The following is a 26,015-nucleotide window of genomic DNA, read 5'->3' as shown; positions in this document are numbered from 1 at the left end:
AGCCATACTGTACAGACTGAGCCATACTGAGCCATACTGAGCCATACTGTATATACTGAGCCATACTGTACCACACTGTACATCACTGTGCTTACTGTTCCTTACTGAGCCATACTGTGCCATACTGTACATACTGTGCCATATTGTGCCATACTGTGCCATATTGTACATACTGAGCCATACTGTACCACACTGTACATCACTGTGCATACTGAGCCATACTAAGCCATACTGTATATACTGTACATACTGAGCCATACTGAGCCATACTGTACATAATGAGCCATACTGTGCCATATTGTACATACTGAGCCATACTGTGCCATACTGTACATACTGTGCAATAATGTACATACTGAGCCATACTGTGCCATACTGTACATACTGTACCACATTGTACATCACTGTGTATACTGTACATACTGAGCCATACTGTACATACTGTGCCATATTGTGCCATACTGACCATACTGTACATACTGTGCCATACTGTACATACTGAGCCATACTGTGCCATACTGACCATACTGTACATACTGTGCCATACTGTACATACTGAGCCATACTGTGCCATACTGACCATACTGTACATACTGTGCCATATTGTACATACTGAGCCATACTGTGCCATACTGGACATACTGTGCCATATTGTACATACTGTGCCATACTGTACCACACTGTACATCACTGTGCATACTGTACATACTGTGCCATATTGTACATACTGAGCCATACTGTGTCATACTGAGCCATACTGAGCCATACTGTGTCATACTTAGTCATACTGAGCCATACTGTTTATACTGTACATACTGTGCCATACTGAGCCATATTGTACATACTGAGCCATACTGAGCCATACTGTATATACTGAGCCATACTGTACCACACTGTACATCACTGTGCTTACTGTACATACTGAGCCATACTGTGCCATACTGTATATACTGTACATACTGAGCCATACTGAGCCATACTGTACATACTGTACATACTGTACATACTGAGCCATACTGTATATACTGAGCCATACTGTACATACTGTGCCATACTGTACCACACTGTACATCACTGTACATACTGTACATACTGTGCCATATTGTGCCATACTGTGCCATATTGTACATGCTGAGCCATACTGTGTCATACTGAGCCATACTGAGCCATACTGAGCCATACTGTATATACTGTACATACTGTGCCATACTGAGCCATACTGTACAGACTGAGCCATACTGAGCCATACTGAGCCATACTGTATATACTGAGCCATACTGAGCCATACTGTACATACTGAGCCATACTGAGCCATACTGTATATACTGAGCCATACTGAGCCATACTGTACATACTGTGCCATACTGAGCCATACTGTACAGACTGAGCCATACTGAGCCATACTGAGCCATACTGTATATACTGAGCCATACTGTACCACACTGTACATCACTGTGCTTACTGTTCCTTACTGAGCCATACTGTGCCATACTGTACATACTGTGCCATATTGTGCCATACTGTGCCATATTGTACATACTGAGCCATACTGTACCACACTGTACATCACTGTGCATACTGAGCCATACTAAGCCATACTGTATATACTGTACATACTGTGCCATACTGAGCCATACTGTACAGACTGAGTCATACTGAGCCATACTGAGCCATACTGTATATACTGAGCCATACTGTACCACACTGTACATCACTGTGCTTACTGTTCCTTACTGAGCCATACTGTGCCATACTGTACATACTGTGCCATATTGTGCCATACTGTGCCATATTGTACATACTGAGCCATACTGTGTCATACTGAGCCATACTGAGCCATACTGTGTCATACTTAGTCATACTGAGCCATACTGTTTATACTGTACATACTGTGCCATACTGAGCCATATTGTACATACTGAGCCATACTGAGCCATACTGTATATACTGAGCCATACTGTACCACACTGTACATCACTGTGCTTACTGTACATACTGAGCCATACTGTGCCATACTGTATATACTGTACATACTGAGCCATACTGAGCCATACTGTACATACTGTACATACTGTACATACTGAGCCATACTGTATATACTGAGCCATACCGTACATACTGAGCCATACTAAGCCATACTGTATATACTGTACATACTGAGCCATACTGAGCCATACTGTACATACTGTACATACTGTACATACTGAGCCATACTGTATATACTGAGCCATACTGTACATACTGTGCCATACTGTACCACACTGTACATCACTGTACATACTGTACATACTGTGCCATATTGTGCCATACTGTGCCATATTGTACATGCTGAGCCATACTGTGTCATACTGAGCCATACTGAGCCATACTGAGCCATACTGTATATACTGTACATACTGTGCCATACTGAGCCATACTGTACAGACTGAGCCATACTGAGCCATACTGAGCCATACTGTATATACTGAGCCATACTGAGCCATACTGTACATACTGAGCCATACTGAGCCATACTGTATATACTGAGCCATACTGAGCCATACTGTACATACTGTGCCATACTGAGCCATACTGTACAGACTGAGCCATACTGAGCCATACTGAGCCATACTGTATATACTGAGCCATACTGTACCACACTGTACATCACTGTGCTTACTGTTCCTTACTGAGCCATACTGTGCCATACTCTACATACTGTGCCATATTGTGCCATACTGTGCCATATTGTACATACTGAGCCATACTGTACCACACTGTACATCACTGTGCATACTGAGCCATACTAAGCCATACTGTATATACTGTACATACTGTGCCATACTGAGCCATACTGTACAGACTGAGTCATACTGAGCCATACTGAGCCATACTGTATATACTGAGCCATACTGTACCACACTGTACATCACTGTGCTTACTGTTCCTTACTGAGCCATACTGTGCCATACTGTACATACTGTGCCATATTGTGCCATACTGTGCCATATTGTACATACTGAGCCATACTGTGTCATACTTAGTCATACTTAGTCATACTGAGCCATACTGTTTATACTGTACATACTGTGCCATACTGTGCCATATTGTACATACTGAGCCATACTGAGCCATACTGTATATACTGTACATACTGTGCCATATTGTGCCATACTGTGCCATATTGTACATACTGTGCCATACTGTACCACACTGTACATCACTGTGCATACTGTACATACTGTGCCATATTGTACATACTGAGCCATACTGTGTCATACTGAGCCATACTGAGCCATACTGTGTCATACTTAGTCATACTGAGCCATACTGTTTATACTGTACATACTGTGCCATACTGAGCCATATTGTACATACTGAGCCATACTGAGCCATACTGTATATACTGAGCCATACTGTACCACACTGTACATCACTGTGCTTACTGTACATACTGAGCCATACTGTGCCATACTGTATATACTGTACATACTGAGCCATACTGAGCCATACTGTACATACTGTACATACTGTACATACTGAGCCATACTGTCTATACTGAGCCATACTAAGCCATACTGTATATACTGTACATACTGAGCCATACTAAGCCATACTGTATATACTGTACATACTGAGCCATACTGAGCCATACTGTACATACTGTACATACTGTACATACTGAGCCATACTGTATATACTGAGCCATACTGTACATACTGTGCCATACTGTACCACACTGTACATCACTGTACATACTGTACATACTGTGCCATATTGTGCCATACTGTGCCATATTGTACATGCTGAGCCATACTGTGTCATACTGAGCCATACTGAGCCATACTGAGCCATACTGTATATACTGTACATACTGTGCCATACTGAGCCATACTGTACAGACTGAGCCATACTGAGCCATACTGAGCCATACTGTATATACTGAGCCATACTGAGCCATACTGTACATACTGAGCCATACTGAGCCATACTGTATATACTGAGCCATACTGAGCCATACTGTACATACTGTGCCATACTGAGCCATACTGTACAGACTGAGCCATACTGAGCCATACTGAGCCATACTGTATATACTGAGCCATACTGTACCACACTGTACATCACTGTGCTTACTGTTCCTTACTGAGCCATACTGTGCCATACTGTACATACTGTGCCATATTGTGCCATACTGTGCCATATTGTACATACTGAGCCATACTGTACCACACTGTACATCACTGTGCATACTGAGCCATACTAAGCCATACTGTATATACTGTACATACTGTGCCATACTGAGCCATACTGTACAGACTGAGTCATACTGAGCCATACTGAGCCATACTGTATATACTGAGCCATACTGTACCACACTGTACATCACTGTGCTTACTGTTCCTTACTGAGCCATACTGTGCCATACTGTACATACTGTGCCATATTGTGCCATACTGTGCCATATTGTACATACTGAGCCATACTGTGTCATACTTAGTCATACTGAGCCATACTGTTTATACTGTACATACTGTGCCATACTGTGCCATATTGTACATACTGAGCCATACTGAGCCATACTGTATATACTGTACATACTGAGCCATACTGAGCCATACTGTACATACTGTATATACTGTACATACTGAGCCATACTGTACATACTGAGCCATACTGAGCCATACTGTGCCATACTGTATATACTGTACATACTGAGCCATACTGTATATACTGAGCCATACTGTGCCATACTGTATATACTGTACATACTGAGCCATACTGTATATACTGAGCCATACTGTGCCATACTGTATATACTGTACATACTGAGCCATACTGTATATACTGAGCCATACTGTGCCATACTGTATATACTGTACATACTGAGCCATACTGTACATACTGTGCCATATTGTGCCATACTGACCATACTGTACATACTGTGCCATACTGTACATACTGAGCCATACTGTGCCATACTGGACATACTGTGCCATATTGTACATACTGTGCCATACTGTACCACACTGTACATCACTGTGCTTACTGTACATACTGAGCCATACTGTGCCATACTGTATATACTGTACATACTGAGCCATACTGAGCCATACTGTATATACTGAGCCATACTGTACATACTGTGCCATACTGTACCACACTGTACATCACTGTACATACTGTACATACTGTGCCATATTGTGCCATACTGTGCCATATTGTACATGCTGAGCCATACTGTGTCATACTGAGCCATACTGAGCCATACTGAGCCATACTGTATATACTGTACATACTGTGCCATACTGAGCCATACTGTACAGACTGAGCCATACTGAGCCATACTGAGCCATACTGTATATACTGAGCCATACTGAGCCATACTGTACATACTGAGCCATACTGAGCCATACTGTATATACTGAGCCATACTGAGCCATACTGTACAGACTGAGCCATACTGAGCCATACTGAGCCATACTGTATATACTGAGCCATACTGTATATACTGAGCCATACTGTACCACACTGTACATCACTGTGCTTACTGTTCCTTACTGAGCCATACTGTGCCATACTGTACATACTGTGCCATATTGTGCCATACTGTGCCATATTGTACATACTGAGCCATACTGTACCACACTGTACATCACTGTGCATACTGAGCCATACTAAGCCATACTGTATATACTGTACATACTGTGCCATACTGAGCCATACTGTACAGACTGAGTCATACTGAGCCATACTGAGCCATACTGTATATACTGAGCCATACTGTACCACACTGTACATCACTGTGCTTACTGTTCCTTACTGAGCCATACTGTGCCATACTGTACATACTGTGCCATATTGTGCCATACTGTGCCATATTGTACATACTGAGCCATACTGAGCCATACTGTATATACTGTATATACTGTACATACTGAGCCATACTGTACATACTGAGCCATACTGTGCCATACTGGACATACTGTGCCATATTGTACATACTGTGCCATACTGTACCACACTGTACATCACTGTGCTTACTGTACATACTGAGCCATACTGTGCCATACTGTATATACTGTACATACTGAGCCATACTGAGCCATACTGTACAGACTGTACATACTGTACATACTGAGCCATACTGAGCCATACTGAGCCATACTGTATATACTGAGCCATACTGTACCACACTGTACATCACTGTGCTTACTGTTCCTTACTGAGCCATACTGTGCCATACTCTACATACTGTGCCATATTGTGCCATACTGTGCCATATTGTACATACTGAGCCATACTGTACCACACTGTACATCACTGTGCATACTGAGCCATACTAAGCCATACTGTATATACTGTACATACTGTGCCATACTGAGCCATACTGTACAGACTGAGTCATACTGAGCCATACTGAGCCATACTGTATATACTGAGCCATACTGTACCACACTGTACATCACTGTGCTTACTGTTCCTTACTGAGCCATACTGTGCCATACTGTACATACTGTGCCATATTGTGCCATACTGTGCCATATTGTACATACTGAGCCATACTGTGTCATACTTAGTCATACTTAGTCATACTGAGCCATACTGTTTATACTGTACATACTGTGCCATACTGTGCCATATTGTACATACTGAGCCATACTGAGCCATACTGTATATACTGTACATACTGTGCCATATTGTGCCATACTGTGCCATATTGTACATACTGTGCCATACTGTACCACACTGTACATCACTGTGCATACTGTACATACTGTGCCATATTGTACATACTGAGCCATACTGTGTCATACTGAGCCATACTGAGCCATACTGTGTCATACTTAGTCATACTGAGCCATACTGTTTATACTGTACATACTGTGCCATACTGAGCCATATTGTACATACTGAGCCATACTGAGCCATACTGTATATACTGAGCCATACTGTACCACACTGTACATCACTGTGCTTACTGTACATACTGAGCCATACTGTGCCATACTGTATATACTGTACATACTGAGCCATACTGAGCCATACTGTACATACTGTACATACTGTACATACTGAGCCATACTGTCTATACTGAGCCATACTAAGCCATACTGTATATACTGTACATACTGAGCCATACTAAGCCATACTGTATATACTGTACATACTGAGCCATACTGAGCCATACTGTACATACTGTACATACTGTACATACTGAGCCATACTGTATATACTGAGCCATACTGTACATACTGTGCCATACTGTACCACACTGTACATCACTGTACATACTGTACATACTGTGCCATATTGTGCCATACTGTGCCATATTGTACATGCTGAGCCATACTGTGTCATACTGAGCCATACTGAGCCATACTGAGCCATACTGTATATACTGTACATACTGTGCCATACTGAGCCATACTGTACAGACTGAGCCATACTGAGCCATACTGAGCCATACTGTATATACTGAGCCATACTGAGCCATACTGTACATACTGAGCCATACTGAGCCATACTGTATATACTGAGCCATACTGAGCCATACTGTACATACTGTGCCATACTGAGCCATACTGTACAGACTGAGCCATACTGAGCCATACTGAGCCATACTGTATATACTGAGCCATACTGTACCACACTGTACATCACTGTGCTTACTGTTCCTTACTGAGCCATACTGTGCCATACTGTACATACTGTGCCATATTGTGCCATACTGTGCCATATTGTACATACTGAGCCATACTGTACCACACTGTACATCACTGTGCATACTGAGCCATACTAAGCCATACTGTATATACTGTACATACTGTGCCATACTGAGCCATACTGTACAGACTGAGTCATACTGAGCCATACTGAGCCATACTGTATATACTGAGCCATACTGTACCACACTGTACATCACTGTGCTTACTGTTCCTTACTGAGCCATACTGTGCCATACTGTACATACTGTGCCATATTGTGCCATACTGTGCCATATTGTACATACTGAGCCATACTGTGTCATACTTAGTCATACTGAGCCATACTGTTTATACTGTACATACTGTGCCATACTGTGCCATATTGTACATACTGAGCCATACTGAGCCATACTGTATATACTGTACATACTGAGCCATACTGAGCCATACTGTACATACTGTATATACTGTACATACTGAGCCATACTGTACATACTGAGCCATACTGAGCCATACTGTGCCATACTGTATATACTGTACATACTGAGCCATACTGTATATACTGAGCCATACTGTGCCATACTGTATATACTGTACATACTGAGCCATACTGTATATACTGAGCCATACTGTGCCATACTGTATATACTGTACATACTGAGCCATACTGTATATACTGAGCCATACTGTGCCATACTGTATATACTGTACATACTGAGCCATACTGTACATACTGTGCCATATTGTGCCATACTGACCATACTGTACATACTGTGCCATACTGTACATACTGAGCCATACTGTGCCATACTGGACATACTGTGCCATATTGTACATACTGTGCCATACTGTACCACACTGTACATCACTGTGCTTACTGTACATACTGAGCCATACTGTGCCATACTGTATATACTGTACATACTGAGCCATACTGAGCCATACTGTATATACTGAGCCATACTGTACATACTGTGCCATACTGTACCACACTGTACATCACTGTACATACTGTACATACTGTGCCATATTGTGCCATACTGTGCCATATTGTACATGCTGAGCCATACTGTGTCATACTGAGCCATACTGAGCCATACTGAGCCATACTGTATATACTGTACATACTGTGCCATACTGAGCCATACTGTACAGACTGAGCCATACTGAGCCATACTGAGCCATACTGTATATACTGAGCCATACTGAGCCATACTGTACATACTGAGCCATACTGAGCCATACTGTATATACTGAGCCATACTGAGCCATACTGTACAGACTGAGCCATACTGAGCCATACTGAGCCATACTGTATATACTGAGCCATACTGTATATACTGAGCCATACTGTACCACACTGTACATCACTGTGCTTACTGTTCCTTACTGAGCCATACTGTGCCATACTGTACATACTGTGCCATATTGTGCCATACTGTGCCATATTGTACATACTGAGCCATACTGTACCACACTGTACATCACTGTGCATACTGAGCCATACTAAGCCATACTGTATATACTGTACATACTGTGCCATACTGAGCCATACTGTACAGACTGAGTCATACTGAGCCATACTGAGCCATACTGTATATACTGAGCCATACTGTACCACACTGTACATCACTGTGCTTACTGTTCCTTACTGAGCCATACTGTGCCATACTGTACATACTGTGCCATATTGTGCCATACTGTGCCATATTGTACATACTGAGCCATACTGAGCCATACTGTATATACTGTATATACTGTACATACTGAGCCATACTGTACATACTGAGCCATACTGTGCCATACTGGACATACTGTGCCATATTGTACATACTGTGCCATACTGTACCACACTGTACATCACTGTGCTTACTGTACATACTGAGCCATACTGTGCCATACTGTATATACTGTACATACTGAGCCATACTGAGCCATACTGTACATACTGTACATACTGTACATACTGAGCCATACCGTACATACTGAGCCATACTAAGCCATACTGTATATACTGTACATACTGAGCCATACTGAGCCATACTGTACATACTGTACATACTGTACATACTGAGCCATACTGTATATACTGAGCCATACTGTACATACTGTGCCATACTGTACCACACTGTACATCACTGTACATACTGTACATACTGTGCCATATTGTGCCATACTGTGCCATATTGTACATGCTGAGCCATACTGTGTCATACTGAGCCATACTGAGCCATACTGTACAGACTGAGCCATACTGAGCCATACTGAGCCATACTGTACAGACTGAGCCATACTGAGCCATACTGAGCCATACTGTATATACTGAGCCATACTGTATATACTGAGCCATACTGTACATACTGAGCCATACTGTATATACTGAGCCATACTGTACATACTGAGCCATACTGTATATACTGTACATACTGTACATACTGAGCCATACTGTGCATACTGTACATACTGAGCCATACTGTATATACTGAGCCATACTGTACATACTGAGCCATACTGTATATACTGTACATACTGAGCCATACTGTATATACTGTACATACTGAGCCATACTGTATATACTGAGCCATACTGTGCCATACTGTATATACTGTACATACTGAGCCATACTGTATATACTGAGCCATACTGTGCCATACTGTATATACTGTACATACTGTGCCATACTGTATATACTGTACATACTGTGCCATATTGTGCCATACTGACCATACTGTACATACTGTGCCATACTGTACATACTGTGCCATATTGTGCCATACTGTGCCATATTGTACATACTGTGTCATACTGAGCCATACTGAGCCATACTGTGTCATACTTAGTCATACTGAGCCATACTGTACATACTGAGCCATACTGAGCCATACTGTATATACTGTACATACTGTGCCATACGTTTGCATGTTGTTATCTGGGAGATCCATGGGAGAACCTGCTGGAGATCCACCGATCGTTACACATATGTGATCCTAGTGTGTCACATTATTGCTTTATACTAATAGACACGTAGCTGTAACCTGTATGCACAGGGCACTAACTATCTAGGATCTGTTACTATGGGGCCCATTTATCAAGGATTGCGCATCCCAGAACCGCCCCTGATCACATTGCAAAAAGCAATCTCTTCGGCCGGATGTATTATCGGAGATATGAAGGGACACAGACTCCGATAGGACCCAACCCCTGCGATGTCTCTGGAGAGCGGCCGGCCAGTGCAGGGGGCGGTGCACATGTGCATTCCCATGTACTGCACATCTGCCATAGCCGGGGAGTGCCAGCTAATACTGCGCAGTGTAGCCCACAGGCTACAGCGGCTAACGTCACCTTCAGATGGCGTTAGCTGCCGGGGCCAATATCTGGAATGTATCATAATCCGGATATTGGTAAATTTGGCAGCATCGCTTCCCCCCTGCGCTCCCTCCTTCATACATCCAGGGGATACTTAGTATTTGAGGTAAACCCCCGAAAACAGGTGTTTTCGGGGATTATACACTTTGATCAATGGGCCCCTGTGTATTGCACTGGCTCCTGTAACTTGCTGACTGATCCGGTCTCTCTCCAGCAACTGTCACACAAGTGTCAGCACTTTATAATTGTGATCACAGTGGGAGGTAATCACCTGGCGGCGTCCAGTGGGCAGTTACTCACATTAGTGATATATCTAATATAACTCACCCTCGGGGAACAATACATTCTGGCTGTGTGACATCGCCATCTGCGAGATAGAGAGAGAGAGAGAGAGAGAGACTGTAACACGTTCAGGGATTAGAGAGAAGGGACCATTATGAGGTGCGTCTGTGACCTCAGCTCAGGTGTCGGAGGCTCTGTCAGTGTAATAAATAGTCTGAATTATCATCAGGGCTGACAGAATAAAACAGATTTATTGTACAGGACAGATATTATTAATGTGACGCTATCTCTGGGTGTTTTACTAAATGGTTGTCTCTTGCAGCTCTGTGTACATGCGGGTACATGTGGGTACAGGGCAAGTGACTGGTTTATTATTTCTGCACACTGCTGGTGAGCTCTGGGGGCTGTGAGTAACACAGGACTTTAATGCTGCCAATTATTGTAACTTAGGGCCTGATTCAGAGCCGGACGCAAGTGGCTGCTCGTTCGCTCCGAGCGATGTTTGCCCAACTGCGCATGCGTACGGATCGTAATACGCATGCGCGAACCAGTCAGTGCGGCCGAAAATCGTGTGCTCGCAAAATAGCGAATGCCTGCTATTTTGAGTGACAGAAAGAGGCGTATGTGGGTGGTAACAGGGGAAGGTGCTTGAAAACGGGGAGTGGAAATCAGAACGCAGGCGTGCTTAAAGGTCAAAACGGGCGTTTTATGGGTGTGCATAATTAAAACAGCAGCGTCATTGACCATGTCACTGGGTTATTTTATAGCCAGAACTGCTCGCAAAATTGTGGTAGCAAAAACCAACCACAAGAATAGCGAGCAGTTCATACCCTGGTCGATGTACTCGATTAATCTAATAAATAGCGGACATGACGTAGGATGCGAGCGGCCAGGGGGCGTAGTTTCCCAAAAAACGACCGCAAGTTTTGTTCGCTCGTTCAGACCTAGAGGCGTGAACAGACCGCAAACAGTGAACGGTTTATTTGAATAGCCACCCCTATTTTCCTGACGAGCGAGCGCAAATAGCGACCGGCTCTGAATCAGGCCCTTAGATTGATAGTAAGAGAAGTGCAGATGTGTCCTCACCTACCCATCGTTCATACGTTATACAGCGCGAGCCACCGGCACGAGTGAGACGCTCCAAGTGCTGTAGTGCCACCATATTTATATGTAAATTTAGCTTCTATTATGCATCACAGAGTCAGCAAAAAGCTGCTCACAGTGTAATAGAGACGCTGGGCTGCGACATTAACCACACAGAACAGGGCGTGAGAACAAACTGCGAACACTTTTTAGTAGCACTTCATACACAGATTCAGACTCAGTCACACACAGATGTACAAATGTTGCACATCAAATGAATCAGTGCGCGCTAGCTGTGGCATCCCTTCCCGCGGTTTAACCCAGTGCTTGGAGGGATGCTATGTGCACGGTGCAGGTGCGTGTTGCCAAAAAGAGGGCGTGGCCATGCAGGAAGGAGACGTGACCATATAGGGATGGGCATGGTCACACGGAAAGTCTGAACCCCATGGTCCTGTTGTAACTGGGGGGCAGGGGGGTGCCGGGGGTGCGGAGTGCCCTGTGTGCAGTGCCGGACGTCTCTCTCACAATTGTCAGGAGCCGAGTGACGCACTTATTATACAGTGCAGCACCCGGCTCCTGTCACTGAGGGGGAGTCTGCACCGTGGTGTCGCTCCTCTGCAGGTGACACCCACAAGCCGCCCGCACCCACCTTGTGACTCCACTGCGTGCCAGCAATGTAGCTTTGTTGCTTCCAGTGGTTTAATTTATGCAAACAAAATGCAAATTTTTTGCAAAAAAACTCGCACAGCGCAGCACTAGTAACAATCTATTATATTACTATTTCTATTGTGGTCATGGTGTGGGCTGGGGAGGGGGGTTTCCAGGCAGACAGAAACCCCCCCTGCATTTGCCTATGTATGTAGCCTGATTTTCTGACCACAAAAGCAGCTCCTGTAGGTTTCTATAGTGGCTGCTAAAATGTTGGATTTACAAAGCTCCAAAATGATTCATCTGAAGATGGCAAAGATGGCGTTAGCCCATAGTAGCATCCTCCGGATCCCTCTACATTGGCTACCATTGACAATTGCACAGGCTGATGACCCTGCACGTGCAGTACATGCCAGTTGCATAACCAGGGGGGATCTGCAGGGCTCGTGCCCTGGGCGCCATCAGACCGGGGGCATGGATTTTTAAAGTCAGCGTATTGTGAACTGCAGTGATTGTAGTCCGCGCTGGGTATTACACTCGGACTAATTGGCGGCGGTGTATTTGTTTTAGCAGCCAATGAGAGCTGACTCTCATTGGCTGCTGCACCTATGACTGGAGCTCGGCTGGATCTCACTCATGAGCTCCGCCTTCTGGATCCCCCAGTGACGTCTCTCCCATAGTACAGAGCAGGAGGACAGAGGAGCAGACAGTGGTGGGCATGGCAGGAGCAGGGATTCATGGGAGTGATTAGTGTGTGTATGTCTGTGTTTTATATATGTAAGGGGCACTGTATAGGGGCACTGTATCACTACTGGGGGCACTGCATAGGGGGGACCACTGCTGGGGGCACTGTAATAGGGGCACTACTGGGGGACTGCATAAGAGGGACCACTACTGGGGGCACTGTTTAAGGGGGCACTACGGGGGGCACTGTTTTAGGGGCACTGTATCACTACTGGGGGCACTGCATAGGGGGGACCACTGCTGGAGGCACTGTATAAGGGGCACTACTTGGGGCCTGCATAAGAGGGACCACTACTGGGGGCACTGTATAAGGGGCACTACTGGGGGAACTATCAGGGGCACTATTGGGGGAACTGCATAGGGGGGCTCTACTGGGGGCACTGTTTAAGGGGCACTACTGGGGGAACTGTATAAGGGGCACTACTGGGGGCCTGCATAAGAGGGACCACTATTGGGGGCACTGTTTAAGGGGCACTACTGGGGGCACTGTATCAGGGGCACTATTGGGGCACTGCATAGGGGGGCTCTACTGGGGGAACTGTTTAAGGGGCACTACTGGGAGCACTGTATAAGGGTGAACTACTGGGGCACTGTATGAGGGGCACTATTGGGAGCACTGCATAAATGGGACCACTACTGGGGGCCTTGTCTACTGGGGGGCACTGTATAAGGGTGCACTACTGGGGGCACTGTATAGGGGGCACTACTACTGTGGGCATTGCAAGTGGGGCACTACTACTGGGGGCATTAAGGTGCATATGGAATGGAAGGGAATCTTCCCAGAGTGACGAGAAACGGTGGTGTGTTATGTTGACATGCCACATTTTTCAGTGACCACACCCCTTGTGTCATGTGACCACAGCCACTTTTGGGCGCGCGCACATAAGAAGGGGGTTGCTCCGATTTTCTTCTTGCCATGGGCTCCAAATACCCTAGTTACGCCACTGGTCCACGTACCGATTGTAACCCAGAAGCAAAGTGATAGTGGTAACGTTGCTTTCCTTCCCGCTAGCTCTGCGTCGGCATCTGCAGATTGGTGTCATATTTTCCAATATCACAATGTATAAATAGGGGCCCTAAGCTGACTATACATGCACCAATGCTGACTGACATCATTGTCCCCATATCTGAATGCACATGTGGCCCCCAAATCATTGCCATACAGTACCCATGTGCCTGAACGGTGGATGACCGCTATGTGGCCCCAAAGTCACTACTGTGCATTGGATGCCCAAACTGGTGCCTGATCTCCTATTGGTCAGCACGGGGGCTCAGCTGTATATCCCATGCTGCTGTTACTGACACATTACATGATATGTGATTCTAGTGACTATATGTATATCTGTATCATATGTTATGTAATATATATAATACAGCATTGATGGAGAAGCCATAGATTCTCCTGGTAAGAGGCTGGGGCTGTACCATGTTCCTCATTCAGTAACCTGCACACGGTATCTACATCACGTATGTTACTTCTGTTACCGGTGCCTTTCCATCTGTTGTGTAACACTTGTGCATCTCGCCACCTCATCTGGGAGGCGATACATTGTATCCATCACCTTTCCTGTAAGGTTACATTCACCTGGATGGTGACAGGGTTATAGCACAGCCCTGGGTGTGACAACAAGATCACTAATCTAATGTAATCCCCATGAACAAAACAAAGAGCTGCTGAGCCATCAGCCAGCATCAGCCTCTCTCCCCCTCCCACAGCGCTCTGTCTGTCACCCAGAAATGTCTGCAGGGTGACGTGTAGCATCTAACGTACAGATAGAAGGAGCTTCACAAACAGTTTTACGTGCACTTATTCAGCCCAAGATATATTGCTCAGTATATATAATTCCGACGCGGATTGGAACCTTATATTGTGCAGATCGTACAGAGGGCCTGATTCAGAGCCGGACGCTCTGACCACAGTGCTCGCTCTGAATCAGGGCCCTCCTACCTCAACTTGGAGCGTCCATGATGATGGTCGCGATGGTCAAGACCATCGCGACCATCGGGCTTGCGACGAGACCCTGCGGTAGGGTCTCGCTGCCGCAAGCCCTGGAGTGATTTTGGCTCTATCAGAGCCAAAATCACTCCCACTGACATCACTACTGATGTCAGTGGGGCCGGACTCAGACGGTAGGCGTTCCCATGGGAACGCCTCCGTCTGGCAGCCACGCCCCTGTCACTCACCATCGACAGCACGCCCCCTTTGGTGCGAGACCCCGAGCGACGGATTCCCCATCGCTCACCGGGTCTCGCGCATGCGCACGACGGAGTGCATGTGCACTTAGGCACCATCGACCCGCTTGCGAGCGTACAGCGCTCGCGAGCGGGTCAGAATCAGTATAATAGTGAATCATGCGCTCCCAGTGATAAGCAGCTTTCTTTTAAATGGCCAGATCACTGGCCAGGTAAGGGTTAATGTATGCTAAAGAAGCGCTTGTATAGTGGATAGTGCTTAAATGTAATACCAGCAATAGTGAAACATACACACAATAACACTCAATACATATAACGTAGATAAATGTTTAAGCGCTTTCAGTGAAAAATGAAGTGTCCTGAAGAGGTTTCCCCATTAAGACATGGGCGCTGGATACCAGGGTAAGTGGGATAAACTGACCCTACCTGTCCCTGTGTAAGATCTTCTCCGTGCGGGGGCTGGGTGTGTCCAGGTGGCTGCTGTATAATCAGCTGTATGACAATTCCGTCTGCCGCTTGTAATATCAGTGGCTCGCCGGAGCAGCGTCTTTCTGCACTCTTCTGCCTGGTGGAAATCTGCCGCTCTCATGGAGAGGAATTCGCGCTCACTGGAATAGTGACGTCAGGGGTCAGAATCAGGCCCAGTGTGTATGCTGTATTGTGCGTTCCCGTGGATTTTTCATCGCAATGTCCCATCTGATTTGCTGCACAGTAGATGGGAGGATGTGATTAATGACGCTATGTTGCTAAATACAGCATGTAGCGATATATATCGTACACCAGATAGTATAGTGTGTGATATATCGTGCCATCGTGACGTGCTGTCAGCTGGGTACACATCGCATCGTCATGGGGTCTTCTGACTGCTCTGAGTAGTTGTGATTATTGTGCTCTAAAATATTGGGCCTGATTCAGGTCCGGACGCTACTGAGTTTATTACCGCAGTTTTCCGATTATTGGAAGAACAGGTCCTGCGATCTCGCACACAGATCCCTCAGGCCGCAGCATGAATGACATACTAAGGCATTTGGGAGGCGGAGCAGGGGTGTGTCTGAGTACCGGGGTCAGGGTCTGCATGGATGCTGGTACGTTTACAGAAGATTACTCAGACTGGCTGGTGCTGGTCACGATGGTGGATCCAAGGGAGCATCTATGGAAGCTGCACTCGGATCGCTGTTGCTGCCATGAGGCGCCTCCTGCAGTATATTAATATATGCTGGACGGTATTGCCCAGACGCTTCCTTGCAGCTGTGTAATACTATCTGCAGCTGAATCCGGCCCATTGTGCTATAACATATAGGGGGATTGTACAGCAATTATGTAATATATCAGCCATTGGTGCTATATATTACGCTGATTAATCACCCAGGTGTATGTATGGCCATCTTACAATAAGACTGCTGCGTGTCACACTCCTATAACACTGCTGCGCTCTCTCTCTGTACAGACGTCTCCCTGACAGCTGAGTATAACGTCCTTCAGGCAAAATAAGTAAACGAGGAAGAGGGAGGGGAAATAATGACTCCACAACCGCTCATTAAAGTATCACCAACCACAGACATGAGCTCACTGCTCTCCAGGAACATACATGTAGGGACACACCCAGAGTACTGTCACCCGGAGCTCAGCTGTCACGTTACCTGGGTGACGCTCACACCTGGGGTAACCTGGGGAGCGCTCTGACAGTAAATGAGAGAGCAGAGGAAGGGTTATAGGGGGGAGATGTAACAGGCTGCCCTAGGAAGGTCTCCGGCTTACAGTGTCTGATGGAAGGAGACCATTATAGCTGCACCTGCCAGCTTGTTCCTAGAAAGCTGCTGATGTTATCTGCACAAACGTCTCACCGATGTCACCAGATCCTAACCGCCCACTAACATAACTCATTTTGGGGTCTATTTACTAAGCAGTGTTGGGAGACAGAGTGAAAAGTGATAAGAAAGTGATAAGGTACCAGCCAATCAGCTCCCAACTGTCATTTTTCAAACACAGCCTGTGAGATGGCAGTTGGAAGCTGATTGGCCTGGTACCTTATCACTTTCTTATCACTTTTCTCTCTGTCTCCTAACACTGCTTAGTAAATAGACCCCTTTGTCATTTATTTATCTGTTGGGGTTTTTTGGTTTTTATTTTGTTTAGTTTTTAAAAAAACAAAAACACAAACATGAAAAGATCCATTAGACCAAGGAGCTGTCGCTGAGGTGAACACGCTGATAATACTCCCAGGGCGGTTACAGGCGATCACATTGTCACCACCCACATCCCGCCCTGAAACGCCCTATTTCATAGATCCGGCCACGTTCCATCCAACCAATAGGACAAAGGCATGTGAGTTTGCATCTGCACGTGGGCTGTATGACTCAGGAGAATGAGGCCCAATGTTGGCGCAGTTATGCACAGATCGCATCATCTCAGCCTCAGGCCCTAAATGCTGAATAATATACAATCACAATCCCAGGCCCCACACCACAGGGGACAATATAAATCTCACCGTACCGAGGGCCTGATTCAGAGCCGCTCGTAAGCGGCCGCTCATTCGCTCCGAGCGATGTTCGCACATCTGCACATGCGTATGGGTTGTAATACGCATGCGTGAACCAGTCAGTGCGGTCGGAAATCGTGTGCTCGCAAATGCCTGCTAATTTTAGTGACAGTGTGAGGCGTTTGTGGGTGGTAACAGGGGAAGGTGCTTGAAAACGGGGAGTGGAGATCCGAACGCAGGTGTGCCAAACGGTCAAAACGGGCGTTTTAAGGGTGTGCATAATTAACAAAGCAGCGTCATCGGCCACGTCACTTGGTTGTCTTTTAGCCAGAACTGCTCGCATGATTGCGGTAGGAAAATGCTTCCACAAGAATAGCGCGCAGTTCATAAGCCTTTTGATGTACTCGATTAATCAAATAAATAGCGGAGATGACGTATGAAGCGAGCGGCCAGGGGGCGTCTTTACAAAATAGCGAGCGCATGTTTTGTTCGCTCGTTCAGACATAGAGGTGTCAACAGACCGCAAAGAGCGAGCACTTAATTTAAATATCCGGCCCATTTTTCAGAACGACCGTCCGCAAATAGCGTCCGGCTTTGAATCAGGCCCCGAATACGGCCCTTTCCTCCATAGATTTCACTGCAGCGGTGACTTCAGCTGAATTAGATAAATACCTGTGACTGCAATCCATTAACTCAGCCTTGGTCACTGCAATAGGAAGACCAGAGTTATTGCCCCCACGTGTCCAGCCCCAGCCCCCTCACTGATTAATCTGACTGATTGTGTAACTTCATCTGCAGGGTATAATGACACCGCGGCGCTGGACTCCTTACCTGCTCAGGTATCGCTGAAGCCGTATTATTCCCCTGCCCCCTGCACTGCAGGTAAGTCATCTAATACCTCTAAGTGACACTAATAATAATAATAATAATAATAATAATAATAATAATATATAGTAGAGATGTGCAGTTAGATTTTCCTGAAATATGAACACACACAAAATTTGGGGTTCTAATTCTAATGGAGTCCAAATTTGGAATCACTTTGGGGTTCCGAATTGACCCGTGTCCCAGCTCAGAGCCTGATTCACCAAGGATCGGTAATGCGATCACGGCTGCAGCGAGAGTTTGTTAATGTTTATGCACAATAAGGCAGGTCAGACGTCACTTATAAATTGTTCACTTTCCTGTACACAGTGAACACTGAAGCTACGTTTGGCATCGCAGTGCCTGGTTTATGCACAAAACTGGATTAACAAGCACAGACCCGGACCTCTAGGGATTATTCACTTTAGTCCCCGCACCACTGGAATTTACAGTCCCTTTAAGCAGTACTAATCACAATTCCAATCACAGCTACAAATTTGCACAGAACGCAGCTGCGAAAATATGCTAATGAGTGCCAAAGCTCAGCCGGCATAAAGAGACCGACAGCTGCGTACTCATATCCGTCCAATGATGCTCTTCTGTGTAGACACAGGTACCGTCGACGAGAGCTCTTATGCTGCGTATGCAAATGCAGTGACTAATTTATGCACGCCCAGGAAACTGCATTCAGACAGACAGACACACCTACGTTATTCTGACCACTCCCCCGTCACCACCCCCAAAGGAAAACGTCCTCCAATAGAGAAACACTGTAACACTCTCAGAGTCAGCTAGAAAGACACAATTGTTGCAATAAACACCTTTGAGTTTCATTGTCTCTTTCTTGTAGTTACACGGAGCAGAATAGCATCACACAATAGTGCAGGACTCTTGGTGATATATGGAGATGGACGATGAATGTGGCTGCCCTCACATATAAGTGCCAGGTGTTTGCCACAATCCCGATCTATGTGTCCTCACATACTGTGATCTAAGAAGGACAAATGAGACATCTCCATAGAATGTTTTCCCTGTTTACTGTTATAAGAGCAAGAAATTAAATAAAAACAAAGCTCTAGACACTGAGGCAGACAGGAAACGCCCTGGCGACCCGTCCAATCAGGGCATGCACAGATGGTGTAATGGTTACCGTTACTGCCTCACAGCACTGAGGTTGTGGGTTCAATTCCCACCACGACCCTAACTGTGTGGAGTTTGTATATTCTCCCTGTGCTTGCGTGGGTTTCCTCCGGGTGCTCCAGTTCCCTCCCACACTCCAAAAATATACTGGTAGGTTAATTGGCTCCTAACACAAATTAACCCTAGTGTGTATGTGTGTGTACATGTGTTAGGGAATATAGATTGTAAGCTCCACTGGGGCAGGGACTGAAGTGAATGGCCAAATATTCTCTCTGTAAAGCGCTGCGGAATATGGAGCTCATTCAGAGTCGGTCGTGAGTGCTGAGCGCTCACGACCGACTCGATGTTGCCCCACAGCGCATGCGCACTACAGAGCCGTCGTGCGCATGCGCGAGACCCGGCTAACGATGGGTGATCCGTCGCTAAGGGTCTCATCGTAGACGTGGCGAGCTGTCGATGTTGAGTGACAGCTCGCCCCGTTTTCTGGGCGGGCCGGGGGCGTGCCTGGCCAAACGGAGGCATTCCAGTAGGAATGACAGTGATGTCAGTGGGGAGCTTCCTGCTCGATCAGAGCAGGAAGCTCCCTGGGGCTTAAGGTTGACGAGACCCTACCTTAGGGTCTCGTCTTAAGTCGCGATGGTCTTGACGGTCGGTCATTAGAGCTGTGGGTGTTAACCCACAGCCTAACGACCATCATGGAGGCGGCCATTCAGGATACAAGCGGCTGCCCTGTTTCAGAACGACCGCTTGTATCCTACGACTGCCTCTGAATGAGGCCCTATGTGTGCACTATATAAATAACTGGTAATAAATAAAGTGTAATAACCAGGGGAAGATCTTTCTTTCCACTCTTAATGGAGTTATGCTCAGACTCACAGCAATTTATTCTACCACAAGAGGCCCATTTAACATTTATCTGCCAGCTTTTTCCATTTGCTGCTGCAGCTGAGGACGCAGCATCGAATAACTCTGCGTGACCATTAGTTAACTCAGCAACATTCACGTCACTCAGGATGGCCGCTGTATTCATACAACTGAAGCCAGTGAAGCTCTGCACAAGGACCCAGCCACTGGGTGAAGCATATTTTCTCAGACGCTGCCTGATGCCACCTCTGCTCTGTCCCCAATTAGCTGCAGCCTGACACTGATCAGACACTGATGGACACATGTAATACATCGGGTCCTTTATCATTACTGTGCTCAATAGCGTGACATCGCCTTACACGTCTCCTGCCAATATCACAGGTATTTATCAATGACAGATGTAGCCAGTATGATCTGAGTATTAGCTGTGATTAGGCTACAGTACATGTATGATCTGAGTAATAGCTGTGATCAGGCTACAGTACATGTATGATCTGAGTAATAGCTGTGATTAGGCTACAGTACATGTAAGATCTGAGTATTAGCTGTGATTAGGCTACAGTACATGTATGATCTGAGTATTAGCTGTGATTAGGATACAATACATGTATGATCTGAGTAATAGCTGTGATTACGCTACAGTACATGTATGATCTGAGTAATAGCTGTGATTACACTACAGTACATGTATGATCTGAGTAATAGCTGTGATTAGGATACAGTACATGTATGATCTGAGTAATAGCTGTGATTAGGCTACAGCACAAGTATGATCTGAGTAATAGCTGTGATTAGGCTACAGTACATGTATGATCTGAGTAATAGCTGTGATTAGGATACAGAACATGTATGATCTGAGTAATAGCTGTGATTAGGATACAGTACATGTATGATCTGAGTTATTGCTGTGATTAGGATACAGTACATGTATGATCTGAGTAATAGCTGTGATTAGGCTACAGTACATGTATGATCTGAGTTATAGCTGTGATTAGGATACAGTACATGTATGATATGAGTAATAGCTGTGATTAGGATACAATACATGTATGATATGAGTAATAGCTGTGAGTAGGCTACAGTACATGTATGATCTGAGGAATAGCTGTGATTAGGATACAGTACATGTATGATCTGAGTAATAGCTGTGATTAGGATACAGTACATGTATGATATGAGTAATAGCTGTGATTAGGATACAATACATGTATGATATGAGTAATAGCTGTGAGTAGGCTACAGTACATGTATGATCTGAGGAATAGCTGTGATTAGGATACAGTACATGTATGATCTGAGTAATAGCTGTGATTAGGATACAGTACATGTATGATCTGAGTTATAGCTGTGATTAGGATACAGTACATGTATGATCTGAGTAATAGCTGTGATTCGGATACAGTACATGTATGATCTGAGTAATAGCTGTGATAGGATACAGTACATGTATGATCTGAGTAATAGCTGTGATTAGGATACAGTACATGTATGATCTGAGTAATAGCTGTGATTAGGATACAGTACATGTATGATCTGAGTTATAGCTGTGATTAGGATACAGTACATGTATGATCTGAGTAATAGCTGTGATTAGGATACAGTACATGTATGATCTGAGTAATAGCTGTGATTACACTACAGTACATGTATGATCTGAGGAATAGCTGTGATTAGGCTACAGTACATGTATGATCTGAGTAATAGCTGTGATTAGGATACAGTACATGTATGATCTGAGTTATAGCTGTGATTAGGATACAGTACATGTATGATCTGAGTAATAGCTGTGATTAGGATACATTACATGTACGATCTGAGTTATAGCTGTGAAAAGGATACAGTACATGTATGATCTGAGTAATAGCTGTGAGTAGGCTACAGTACATGTATGATCTGAGTAATAGCTATGATTAGGCTACAGTACATGTATGATCTGAGTAATAGCTGTGATTAGGATACAGTACATGTACGATCTGAGTAATAGCTGTGATTAGGCTGCAGTACATGTATGATCTGAGTTATAGCTGTGATTAGGATACAGTACATGTATGATCTGAGTAATAGCTGTGATTAGGATACAGTACAAGTATGATCTGAGTAATAGCTGTGATAGGATACAGTACATGTATGATCTGAGTAATAGCTGTGATTAGGATACAGTACATGTATGATCTGAGTTATAGCTGTGATTAGGCTACAGTACATGTATGATCTGAGTAATAGCTGTGATTAGGATACAGTACATGTATGATCTGAGTTATAGCTGTGATTAGGATACAGTACATGTATGATCTGAGTTATAGCTGTGATTAGGATACAGTACATGTATGATCTGAGTAATAGCTGTGATTAGGATACAGTACATGTACGATCTGAGTAATAGCTGTGATTAGGCTGCAGTACATGTATGATCTGAAGAATAGCTGTGATAAGAATACAGTCCATGTACGATCTGAGTAATAGCTGTGATTAGGCTACAGTACATGTATGATCTGAGGAATAGCTGTGATTAGGATAGAGTACATGTATGATCTGAGTTATAGCTGTGATTAGGATACAGTACATGTATGATCTGAGTAATAGCTGTGATTAGGCTACAGGACATGTATGATCTGAGGAATAGCTGTGATTAGGATACAGTACATGTATGATCTGAGTAATAGCTGTGATTAGGATACAGTACATGTATGATCTGAGTAATAGCTGTGATTAGGATACAGTACATGTATGATCTTATTAATAGCTGTGATAGGATACAGTACATGTATTATCTGAGTAATAGCTGTGATTAGGATACAGTACATGTATGATCTGAGTAATAGCTGTGATTAGGATACAGTACATGTATGATCTGAGTTATAGCTGTGATTAGGATACAGTACATGTATGATCTGAGTAATAGCTGTGATTAGGCTACAGTACATGTATGATCTGAGTAATAGCTGTGATTACGCTACAGTACATGTATGATCTGAGGAATAGCTGTGATTAGGCTACAGTACATGTATGATCTGAGTAATAGCTGTGATTAGGATACAGTACATGTACGATCTGAGTTATAGCTGTGATTCGGATACAGTACATGTATGATCTGAGTAATAGCTGTGATTAGGATACAGTACATGTACGATCTGAGTTATAGCTGTGAAAAGGATACAGTACATGTACGATCTGAGTAATAGCTGTGATTAGGATACAGTACATGTACGATCTGAGTTATAGCTGTGATTAGGATATAGTACATGTATGATCTGAGTAATAGCTGTGATTAGGCTACAGTACATGTATGATCTGAGTAATAGCTGTGATTAGGATACAGTACATGTATGATCTGAGGAATAGCTGTGATTAGGATACAGTACATGTACGATCTGAGTAATAGCTGTGATTAGGCTACAGTACATGTATGATCTGAGGAATAGCTGTGATTAGGATAGAGTACATGTATGATCTGAGTTATAGCTGTGATTAGGATACAGTACATGTTTGATCTGAGTTATAGCTGTGATTAGGCTACAGTACATGTATGATCTGAGGAATAGCTGTGATTAGGCTACAGTACATGTATGATCTGAGTAATAGCTGTGATTAGGCTGCAGTACATGTATGATCTGAGGAATAGCTGTGATTAGGATACAGTACATGTATGATCAGAGGAATAGCTGTGATTAGGCTACAGTACATCTACGATCTGAGTAATAGCTGTGATTAGGCTACAGCACATGTATGATCTGAGTAATAGCTGTGATTAGGATACAGTACATGTTTGATCTGAGTAATAGCTGTTATTAGGCTACAGCACATGTATGATCTGAGTTATAGCTGTGATTAGGATACAGTACATGTTTGATCTGAGTAATAGCTGTGATTTGGCTACAGTACATGTATGATCTGAGTAATAGCTGTGATTAGGCTACAGTACATGTATGATCTGAGTAATAGCTGTGATTAGGCTGCAGTACATGTATGATCTGAGGAATAGCTGTGATTAGGATACAGTACATGTATGATCAGAGGAATAGCTGTGATTAGGATACAGTACATGTATGATCTGAGGAATAGCTGTGATTAGGCTACAGTACATCTACGATCTGAGTAATAGCTGTGATTAGGCTACAGTACATGTACGATCTGAGTAACAGCTGTGATTAGGCTACAGTACATGTATGATCTGAGTAATAGCTGTGATTAGGATACAGTACATGTATGATCAGAGGAATAGCTGTGATTAGGCTACAGTACATGTACGATCTGAGTAATAGCTGTGATTAGGCTACAGTACATCTACGATCTGATAATAGCTGTGATTAGGCTACAGTACATGTATGATCTGAGGAATAGCTGTGATTAGGATACAGTACATGTATGATCTGAGTAATAGCTGTGATTAGGATACAGTACATGTACGATCTGAGTTATAGCTGTGAATAGGATACAGTACATGTACGATCTGAGTAATAGCTGTGATTAGGATACAGTACATGTACGATCTGAGTTATAGCTGTGATTAGGATATAGTACATGTATGATCTGAGTAACAGCTGTGATTAGGCTACAGTACATGTATGATCTGAGTAATAGCTGTGATTAGGATACAGTACATGTATGATCTGAGGAATAGCTGTGATTAGGATACAGTACATGTACGATCTGAGTAATAGCTG

At 44.4% G+C, this 26,015-nt stretch overlaps 1 protein-coding gene across 1 annotated transcript in view; it reads left to right on the top strand.

The window, feature by feature from the left end:
• LOC148431376 (uncharacterized) overlaps positions 1–26,015 on the top strand; it is a gene marked incomplete at its 5' end in the record, with an annotated part of 63,320 nt that overhangs the window by 24,201 nt on the left and 13,104 nt on the right. Inside the window, one exon of the mRNA XM_088466043.1 lies at positions 19,282–19,365. Coding sequence (XP_088322169.1) covers positions 19,282–19,365 — 84 coding nt within the window. The remainder of the gene's footprint in view (positions 1–19,281; positions 19,366–26,015) is intronic.

Source organism: Taudactylus pleione, unplaced genomic scaffold (assembly GCF_031769625.1).
Source record: "Taudactylus pleione unplaced genomic scaffold, aTauple2 ptg002354l, whole genome shotgun sequence".
Lineage (NCBI taxonomy): Eukaryota > Metazoa > Chordata > Amphibia > Anura > Myobatrachidae > Taudactylus > Taudactylus pleione.
This window is presented reverse-complemented; position numbering and strand designations above follow the sequence as displayed.